Consider the following 11,451-nt stretch of genomic DNA (forward strand, 5'->3'; position numbering starts at 1 on the left):
TCCTCATAGATGCAACAGTGCCTCACACAGGCCAGGACTCTTCCTCTGCATTTTACAATATGTGGAAGTACTTGATTTTTACATGTATTAAATAGTTCATTTGTGTAGCATATTGATTTAAAATTTTGTTGGGGGTGATGTTTCTTTTCATTTAAAGACTCAAGCTCAAAAACTTAATTTGTGTTCCTTAAAATTGTACACGTTAAAATTTATACCAAAGAAAAGCCTTCTTGTCACCTTATGGGTTGGGTATGTCTGCACTCTTTTCCTCATTTATTGACTGGCAATCATTGAATATGTTAATGGGTGAAAGAGGGCCAAAATCCTCTTTGATTTTTTCAACTTTTGTAGCTCCATTAAAGTGACAGTCCCAGTACGATCCACTGACTTTTCAAATTACCGTTCCACAGCACTTTGTATTAGTAGTGCACTACTTCACTGTTTGCCAGCCAATAATTACTAAAAGAACAAAAAAATGCCAGAGGCAAAAAATCACGAAGTAAAAACAAACTGGAATGACAAGAACACCGAACGAGCTGAGACAGTTGTTGCATTTCAATTTGCTTTGCTACACTGTGATGGTAGCGATGAATGAAGAGAGGTGACTCAAACTTCATCTTGAAGGGGACATTAAGACAGATAAACAATGATATATCCTTCTTACAGCATACCCCATTAGCACCAACTCAATCCAGACTACCCCTAACATCCCACCAAGGTTTCCAGTGCTCCACTGAAGAACCTATGGCAGTATTTCACAGATATGGTCCTCAAGGCACAGACTTGTTTTAGCTCTATATAAGTTCCTGAAAATTCTCACATGGATGAATAATATGACCCTTACCCTGTCAACATTATCAACAAGCAACATGACTCTAAGTTAGATCAACTTTGAGACATTTAGTAGCTCGTAGTGTAAATACTAAATGGGTAATTACAATCACAACTGCTAAGACTCACTCACTGAGCTCAAGAATCATGGACTTTTGACATGGAAAGGAGTTCCCACATGAAATTAACTGATTTTCAGTCAAGGATGGGCTGTTGTGGATGAGAAAGGGAACAGATAGAAAACACACATTAAATAAAATGCTACTCAGTTGATGGCTGTGCCCACTAATACTGGCAACATCCAGAGATCATCAGTTTAGTGGCAACATCCAACTTCCAGCTATTTTTGATAGTTGGAAAGGTCTCAGCCTAATTTCAACATACAAAATCCACTTCTGCTGCAATTTAACATATTTGGATGATACATGGAAGCTTACATACAATGATTTCCTGCTATAACAATCCCAAATAGGATGTCAGGTCTGCCATCTAGTCAACATGTGCAAAACACACCAAGTAGCTTCTCCTCCTCATTCCTGCTTCATTCTCTATGTAGCTTGTTCTACCTTCCCTCATAGCTTATACTACCCATCAGTCTATTAGTAATTTGCATCTAAAGCATCTTATGAAAAAGCTTCAACAGTATTTTTCTGTTGAAGCTTTTTCATAAGATGCTGGAGGAAATATTATCTGTTTGACATTGTTGAAATATAAATTATTTCAAAAACACACCATACAAAGACCACAGTTGATCAAGAAAGTTTTCTACTGAAAATTGAAGCATTGTTATATGCATAAGCAATGGTATATTTGCATATATTGGGCAAAGCATCAGAAATGGAAAGTTTAGCATTTATCTTATTGTTATGTGGCTGTAAAGTTGGACAGAATTTCAACAACATAGAATTATCCAAGATTTGTTTTAAATGTCAGCGCGTTGGTTCCCAAACATCTGTTTTCAATAAGTCAGAACAACATGACGTACTCTTTTTGATCAACAACCTGTTCCCTGTTGTCCATTGCAAGAAGCTGTATCACCTGTCTTACTTGGAATCATCATGCACACCAGATCAAGTTCACTTGTACCTTTGAAATATTTCATATGCATTCCACTGCCACTCGCTAAGTTCCCGAGAAACCCTGCTATAGTGATGATAGATGTGATAGGAACTCAAGGCTCAACAAAGCATCCAACTGCCACAAACAAATGATGTCAATTCCCTGGAAAAGAATTGTACAAACATGTTGGCAGGTGGAGAAAGAAAAACACAAACAAAAAAAAACAACTGTGCAAACAAACTCCTTTGAGAATGAAACAAGTCTGGGCAGATGCAGCTTTGGTTGAAATCTTTAGTAAGCTCTTTTTGTTTTCTGTTCCGATTATCCCTTAGTGTCATTTGACCTCCCTGGTGGCGTTTCAAGGAGAAAACACAGACAACAAACCTGTGACCTGCTGACCTTCCACCATAAAAATGTCAATTAAACTCATATATTATATGAGGGGAAATTAAAACAGGTGGGGAAACATACACAGTCATTACTGGGCGCCTTCCTGATGTTCATACACACAATACTGTGGAATTTACACACCATTAAGAGTCCAGATTTGGCAGCTGCTTCACAATAAGCTGCATAGCCGAGAAAATTAAACAAGCATGTTAACTTTCATGAAGAAGAGCAGCCTGTGTAGCACTGAATTTCAGTGTAAAGAGTGTATAAAGACTGAAATATATTTATTTTCAGATGTTTTGAACCTTTAAATGCCTATTTTCTTCTCAGTGTCTTGTCATCTGTCCAACACTTAAAAAAGTCAGCAGATTTGTTGCAAAACCTTCCCACAGGCCGTACTGAAATTTCCCCTCACAGAAAAGTGGTAACATCCGGGTTTAAATACTTGATTTGATTTAGAGCGGAGATGAAACAGTTGCTCAGTAAGCGACCCCGTTGACTGGCAGGACTTTATTCAGCAAATGCTTTTAGAAGTAAAATTTCCTTACAGTTACATGGCACTGAAACACCAAACATTCTCTGATTTTCATGTTTAATATCAGGATTCACTACTTTTGGACTGGTGGTCAGACATTTGAAGGTATTGGCAAACAAAGGTATAAAAAAAAAGAAGATAGTCTTCATGAATGACTGGGGTCAACAACAGGCATGAGTTCAGACCGCTAACTTCATCATCTAGAGGAGGAGACACAATCATACTAATATCTTAACAGGTTAACAGTGACATTTAAAAAAGTCTTGTAAATCAAAATGTCTAGTTTCTTTTGCTAAGCTTTTAATTGTCTTTTTTTAATTTGTTGATGATTATTCTTCTATTTGCCACTTCTTTGGCCAACAAAGAGCTGTTATTTTTTGTTCTCTTATTCCCCTACAACATATGTGCTCATAAAAAAAATACTCACCGCTAGAATAATTACTTGCTGTGACAAGAACTCTAAGAATTATAAATCTTCTGATCAAATTGAACGAACATGAGTGTTGACAAATAGGATAAATCATAAAATATGCATGAAGCAGCACTAACTCCCCCATGAGCCAGTTATTATCACACAGTGGAACAATTTCATTCTAACCCTTTCATCCAAAATCAGGAATAAGTGTCTGTTTTCTTTTCTTTTCCCCCCCCTCTCTCCCTTTGATTAAAACTTGAGCCCCTGTGGCCTGTCTGCTCGTAAATCTGAGCGGCTGGCGCTTTATTACTGCGGGACTGCAGTCAACTCCAGCCATTAGTCAGCAGGAACAGCGCTCTTGGAGCCCCTATTTATGGTTCCGCGTTACACCGACGCAGAACCTACGCATCGTACGTTGCGCGTCGCCGCGTACCCTACGCCGTAGGCTCTGCGTCGATTTAACGCAGAACCATAATTAAGGCTTAAGCACGCAGAGTTTGCACACCCAGGTTTTGGTCTATGTAGGAATTTTGGCACAAAAATTTCTCCATATTGGTGTGGCTAATTGAACAGAGCTTAAAAACGGGCGTTTACCTTGCTGTCGAGTACGCCGCCTCCCTCCTGGAGCACCTTCACCTCCGCACCGAGCTCTCCTGCGGAGGCTGAGGCTGAGACTGCCGCATCCTCCTCCCCGCTCCTCCCGTCCCGCTGCGCGGAGCTCTGCGCTCCCATCCTCAACTATCACTCACGACCACCTGGACTCGAGCAGCCTGAACCAGCAACCCCCACCACAAATGAACGGATTGCACCACTGCGTTATAAGAGCGAGTATCCCAGGCGTCCGGAGTGTGAGCTTTAGGTGTAGCTCCGCCCTGAGAGGTGTCCTGGATTTGAACAAGTGTGAGGACCACTGAACTCTTTTTTTTGGGGGGGGATCACCCCCACCCCCTGCATCACCAGTCAGTGTCTGAGGGCACGTACACTGATACAAATATTCTGCTTGATAAGTCAACCTTTTGCATGAAATTATTATGTAGATCAATAAAGACTAGTCTTTTGTACTACTTAATTTTTTGTATGTAAATAATACATTTTGCAAGTACAGTCAACTTAAAGGGGACCTATTATGGCATCTAATACCTATTTTAAACAGGCCTTGAATGTCTTAAAAACAAGCTTTTGATTTGTTTTTGCTAAATAAATTAGAAATTCAGCCTCTGAGCCATGTCTTTATCATCACTCATTATCTATGCAGGATTCTGAGTGGGCGGGGAGGCTATGATAATGAGGCTCTGTGCTGATTGGCAGCCTGAATGACGCGATACACCGCTATGAAAAAATGGCGGAAGCTCCGGCCGACGGAGTTACACCGTGTCCGTGTCCATGTCCTCACCGTGTCATAATTGCATGCGATGCGAGCGAGCGTCAGCGACAAAATCAATTCCATTGCTTTATTTTCTATTGGACTGTCCTAACTGGCCGCGAGCGATGCAGCGCGCCATTTTGAGCTGAACATTTGTCGGACGCCCTGCTTCTATTCTCTTCCTGTCGCTCGCGTTGAAAGCCGGTTGAAAGCGCTGTAGGAAACGGTCATGGATGAAGAACGGCTGATCCAGTTAGTTAAAATGAGAAGTTATCTCTATGATACTTCCTCATTTCACTACAAAAACGTCAATAAAGTCGCAGCTGCTGGAGGGAGATGGACAAAGAGCGTCCGATGTCACGCAGTGCAACGCGATAGTCGGATGCTCGCATGCAGTTAGGACATGGAGTTTAGTTGTGGGCGTGGTTTGCATTTTCGTAACGTAACGAAAGGGAGCAGAATCTGAACGGCTCGTAGGAGCCACATCGGACTGGATGGCTCATCCAGGCGGCTGTACAGACACTGCAGAATTTGGTTGCTTTCCTCCTTCTCTGAGTTGGCAGGCTGAGGGGAGACCACTTTATATATGTAAAAGCAAGAAAAAACGTGTTTTTCATAATAGGTCCCCTTTAATTGTGTTAAGTTTACTTTATCAAAATTAAGTTGACTTTACTTGCAAAAATTAAGTTGACTTTACGTGCAAATGAATTTTGTACGTACTAAAAATTAAGTAGTTTATACAAAGACTAGTCTTTCTTGATCCACATAAAAATCTCATGCGAAAAAGTTGCCTTAATTTTTTTTAAAGTAGATCAAGAAAGATATTTTTTACTGTGGTGTTCTACTCAAACAAATAAAGAATGTGTCATCTAAACGTTGGCCAATCTGCCCAATAGATTAAAATTGTTAAAGGAAAAGTAAATACAACAAGATCATTGCTTGTTGTTTGTGTGTAAATGAAAAGATTGCCTAGGATTACATAAATACTGCTTGTTAAGGAGAAAATGCACAATGTCTTGTTTTTTGAACAAATGCACATTAAGTTCAAAACTAGATGTATTCATGTAAAGCAACAAACTTAATTTTTAATTGTTGATATCACAGATTTAAATATGTTATATTTACATGCGCTTAGATTTATTTTTTTCAGTGTATAGCATCGGAGAGAGAAGAAGAATGGAGTTAACGAATGAACTAAACACTTCTGGCTAGGAGAAATTAAATCTAAGTCTAGACTTAAAACATGACATAAAAAGCATTTTAAAAAGGCACATGAGCAAGATAAACCAGCAATGACATGCAAACATTAAGTACAGTCATGTACAAAACCTTTAACCACATATTTATACTGTTAAAACGCAATAAACTACAATATATAGTTTTTAATTTTCCACAGAGCCATTAGTTATTTACCAAAAATTAAGCCAAAATGAAAAATGAAATAATGTTGGTAGTTGTAAGTACCGCTGTGATCCAGTACCTTTTATTTCCACCTCCAAAGGGCTGAAGCAACCATTTCCTGGATGAATGTGATCACTTCCTCACATCATTGTAAAGAATTTTGTCCTATAGATCCTTCTTCACAACATTTCTACAGTTCGTGGAGGTTCTTCAGAAGTTGCAAATGTACAGTTGTTTTAAGGTCTTGACACAGCATTTTAGTTGGGTTAAGGTCTGGACTATGAGAAGGTCAGTCCAGAACTTAATTATCTTAGCAATGAATGATAAAGGAAGGGGGGGGTGACTGCAGGATTCTTCCCAAAAATCTACATAATTTCATTAGTTCTGATGTTTAACAATGTAGACTTATCATGACTCACTAGGGATGAGATAACTGACTGATGTTTAGGATTCGACTGTCTAAATGAACCCAGAAATAACAATGTGAAATCATATTTTAGTTACTGTGATTTGACATGAATGAAGGTTCAATCAACACGTTCAATCAACATATGGCATTATCTCATATCGATCACTAGCTCATGAACTGAATCATACCAAAAATCGCACAATGTATACACTGTATAATATGATGTTGTGATGTAAATTGTGATGTACACCCCATTGTTTTGCTTTGCACAGCCTGACTTTGGGGTATTTGCTTGTGTTCTTTTCATTGTGAATAATCTTTCTTATTGTAGAACACTGAACTCCAAATTGCTTGGGAATGGTTTTATAACCTTTTTCAGACTGATATATAGCAACAGTTGCTCTATAACACCATTACTGTTGTCTTTCCTACATGGCCTTGTGTTTTTAAGAAATGTTTTACCATAAAAAAGACTTTTGTATTTTAAAGAAGAGAGTGCAATCATGACTTAAGGGGATTTTGTTGAAAGAATACACAGATAAAGGATGAAAATTATGTAAACTTTATTTCATATGCTCAGAATTGGATTTTAAATAAAAGACTTTCAATTTTACAATGTTTCTATTTAGTGACAATATTATCAGTACGATAGAGGTGTGTGGAACAGAGTTGTACAACCAATATACAGAAAGTTGTGAATTTTATGGCTCTAGAAATGTAGTAAACAGTTAAACGCAAAGAATGAAATGTGAAATATTTTTAAAATCAAGATTTACTTAAAATATTTCGGACTCACTATAATTTCTTCTTTTTATAAATCAGTAAAAACAAGACCATTTAGACCTTAAGCAGAAAGAAATATTTCAATTACAGCTGTTTTAATTCTGGACACGCGGCTTGGATTCTTGATTTAACCGTGTGTGATTCTTAGTTAATAAGATCAGGATACATTCACAGAGAGAGCTCTCTCGTGGTTCAGCTGTCATGGGTCTTCTTAATACTCTACATTTTAATGCTGTACGTCTGTAGCTTTGACTAAATCATGGGATTTATATCACATCAAAAGTTCCTGTAATCGGATTTGTAATCTCATATATGTAATGCAGTTTCCAACACAGATGGATCTCATTTCTATCTCATAACGTCCAGTATACACAGTCTATCATGCAGTATGCCGTGGTGCACCAAACTGGTGGAGTGTGTATTTTCCGGGCAGCTACGTCTTACTGATGCTCAGTTTTAAATGTTAATTGCAGGTTAAACTGTGTGGCATTTTACTTGGAATTTCAGAAAGCACAAATTACCATTTAAACTCTCAAAGCCAAGTTCACACAGGCCCGAGGGGTAACGACAGCTAAACGCAAACCCAGGCACACACAGTGCAACGACACAGAGTCTTGGGGGTTTGAAAAAGAAAGAAAGGTGGTTTATAAAAAGATTTCAGTAGCAAAAAGGAATCACCATTTATTTTATATTCATCAATAATATTAATATGTGTTTTTTTTTTAGGCTTTGATGGGTCAAAGCTGGTTTGGATCCATGAGATAAAAAGCAGGTGATTTAAATGTTTTGGATGATCCATAAACCTCAAGCATTTACTTTTGAAACAGAGCTGTATTGAGCCTTCATAGAGTTGAATTCAAACGGAAGCCAATTTTTTCAAAACATTTTTTTTTTTCAAAACTGACAGCAAATGCAGATCGATAAAGTCAACCAACAAGACTGAACGCATCAAAGATTAAGAGAAGTCACACTTTGCCCATTTCAGAATCTCAAACTTTATGTCAGAGGCAGCTCACGTATAACTGAAGGCTGTTGTCTATCTGTGGCGTTCACAAGATAAGGATCTTTCACACATGGAGATCTAATTCGATGAATTTTAATGCTATTTAGAGTTGCTGTGCAGCAGATGCAGTGAACTGTGTGCACATAGTTCAGCTGTAATAATGCATGATTTCTCTCTGTCCTACATAATCTCCTACATCGTGCAGTTTATAAGAATTCCTTCTAAAGATTCTCTAATCTACTTTATCACAATTAAACTACTGCAAGAGTCTAACATGTCAAAAGTACAGATGTTTTTGTCAGCAGTCAGGATTCTCCAGCATGTTTATATGCAGTCATGTGAAAAAAGGGCCGTATTTGAAATCTAAGGCTTTACATGTAGGTAAAAGACATAGCAGAATAAATGATACAGTTCTTCCCAGGTACCAGAATTAGGTAAATACAGCTACAGATAAACAACAATACACAATATATTACACTGTTCAACAAAAATTAATACAAAAAACCAGAAGCAACTATGAGCCTCCAATTAACCACCTTTGGCAAGTACTTAATAAATCTCACAAGGCTGGAGGTTCTTCACAACAAAGTTTGAGTTAATTTATGGTTTGCTGAAAGGCATTTATTCACCGGTCTCTTTAGATCCCCCCTCCCTTCGCCCTGAAATCTGAACAGTTTGAGCTATGACTTGTAACGATGATGCTGCAGCATATTAAAAGATCATTCTGGAGTTAGAAACAACCCCTAGTCTGTTATTAGATGGTATGGTGTGCAAACTTTCATTGGGGACTGAAATAATATGAATAGAAGCAGTTTTGAGTTAGAATGGGATGTGTCTTTGTATCAAAATAAAGAAGTGTAATAACGTGTAATGCATCGTTTGTACAGGCCTCTCTTTTTGTTCGCCACACTTATCTTGCCATAAGTGTGTCAATCTACTACCAAATGTAATGCAAACTGTTGTCAAGAAGCAAATGGGAATGGGACATTCAGGTGTGGAGTCCTTTTTAACAAATTTCTGTACACTTACAAAGCTAAAGTCTTAGCAGAGGCTTAAAATTGTTTTTTTTTTTTTTACTTCTCAAACATTATTTAACATTTAACTGCAAATGCATATTCCATTTTCACTCAAAACTCCTTCAACCCATGTAGACTTTACAATGCTTTCCGTCTAATAGTAGCAATAGGGTTGATTTAACTCCAGTATATTCCTTTATTTCATTCAATGTTACCCATTCAGATTTGTAGTTTTGCATGGTATCATTCTCACATGACATGTACCGGTTTCACACAGGCTTGATACCTACGACACGTGCTCTGGTGTAATGAGTTCCCGGTTACCTCTGTGACTACCCAAACTTTGTAGCTGTGAAGCAAATCCAAATCATCACCTTCCACCAATGTGCTTCACAGTTGGTTGAGGTGTTTGTGCTGATTGTTTTACTAGCTATGGTTTGTGTCTGAAATTCTCTGCTTTCTATTATACTTGATATACAGTACTGGTTGAAAGTTGGTTAAACATTTAACTATTCCTGTACACCGAATACCACACGCTACATTTGGCTCAATGTCTGTGTTATTGCATCAACTTCTTTGAGTGAATTTTGGGAACCACAAGTTGAAATTTATTAAAAGAGCTAATCTTTAAAAGACCAAAAGCATTTGGGGAACATAAAGCATGTCTGACACTGGTATTTGAGTTTACTCTCAAAGTGAACCACTAACCGCTACTAAGGATTGCAGTCACCCTCCTCTGCTCAGAAACGCAAATGATCCGTGAAGCAGGATGATGATTATAAATTAAAGAAAATGTGTCATCTTCGTGGAACAAAATGACCTCATACCAGTTAATCAATAATTTGTCACAGTGATTAGGGACAACACAGGCTATTGTAGTTAAAAAAAATTGCAAGATGACTGAACTAAGACAGTACTCTATTAGTCCACAGCTAATGCAGATACATGTGTTGCTGAACGACCTTCAGCACAGCAGGTCCTATCAGCATTAATGCTGATGTCATCTGCGGGAAGGAGGAGGAGGATGGGGGGAAAGAAGTGTGATGACGGAAGGAGATTTTCATTAACGTGAAAGCCTTTCCGGATATGTCATGGTCTCCGCTCAATAAAATAAAAGGAACAAATTTACTACCACCGAGTCAGCCATGGCAGTCCCATTTGTTGACTCTATTCAGAATAAAAAAATAAGTAAAATGTAACGTCAAATGTTTCCTAAATGATGTGTATAGGCAAGGATCTTTGCATCACCTGCTTTAAAGACAAACTTCATAAATGGCTTCATTTTTGTGAGAAATTCTCACACTACTTTTAAGCTGAAAGACAAACGGCTATTTTCTTTTTTGTGAAATACTTTTAGAATTACATTATAGTTATAGTGAATATCTTTTTAGTATGGGTCACCTGACCTATTTTTTCCGGTCTCACCACAAGCATGAATCCAAACATTGCACTTTAAACATTGGGCGAGCATTATACTGCCATAAACTCAGACAACCTCCTGATTCTGACCCTGGATCTTCGGGATCCAGGATAAGAAAACTGTCTCAAATCATCTGAGCAACTTTACTTGCAGAAATATTCAAAAGGGACCTGTCCTTGGTACTGAAATTAGCTGCTCTAATAATATCCAAATACTAAAAAAAACCCCACCATGAATAAATGTAGCCTGACAAAAACAAGGATTTTCTAAGCACGTAAGCAGTCATGAAACACCATCTTCACAAACACCACATCTTCAAATCTGTCATCGCATCCAAACAAGAGGGTTCAGTGTCACACATTGTAAATATGCCGTTGGTGCAGTAACAGGTAAATGACAGCATTCCTGCAACAGCGCTTGTTTTAAGTACCAGATCCTGACCCTTGAAAACAAAGAACAACAGACTTAGTGGGAGTGGAATGTCATAAGACAGAGACGCATGTGCATACACGTCGATTGACTCCATGCCGTTAAACCCAAACGCCTCATAATGACAGATGCTGCACCCTGGGGTGCTGCTTGGGGGCCCGATCGCCTGTTTCAGGCAACCTGGAGAAGGAGTTGTACAAGTACTGTTTAAAGTATTAACAATCTTAAAGGTGTAAACTGCAGAAAGATCAAGAGAGGATGGTTTCTTTTTTGGATTGAGGCAATTCCTTCTGCAACAAAAAGTGTAAAAATGTTTACAACATATGATTGGGCTAAAAGTTGTCAGCTAAGAATGAAAGCACAAATACAGAGATTTAAAGTCAATAAAAGGTTTATT

General features: G+C 38.1%; 1 protein-coding gene across 1 annotated transcript in view; it reads right to left on the reverse strand.

Moving 5' to 3' along the window:
- Positions 1 to 4,102, reverse strand: part of akap12b (A kinase (PRKA) anchor protein 12b) — a 47,704-nt gene extending 43,602 nt beyond the window's left edge. Inside the window, exon 1 of the mRNA XM_061707032.1 lies at positions 3,825 to 4,102. Within this exon, the coding sequence (XP_061563016.1) occupies positions 3,825 to 3,962 (138 nt within the window). The 5' untranslated portion in view covers positions 3,963 to 4,102. The remainder of the gene's footprint in view (positions 1 to 3,824) is intronic.
- Between the last annotated feature and the right edge of the window lie 7,349 nt (positions 4,103 to 11,451).

The sequence above is a fragment of the Cololabis saira genome, chromosome 18 (genome assembly GCF_033807715.1).
Source record: "Cololabis saira isolate AMF1-May2022 chromosome 18, fColSai1.1, whole genome shotgun sequence".
Lineage (NCBI taxonomy): Eukaryota > Metazoa > Chordata > Actinopteri > Beloniformes > Belonidae > Cololabis > Cololabis saira.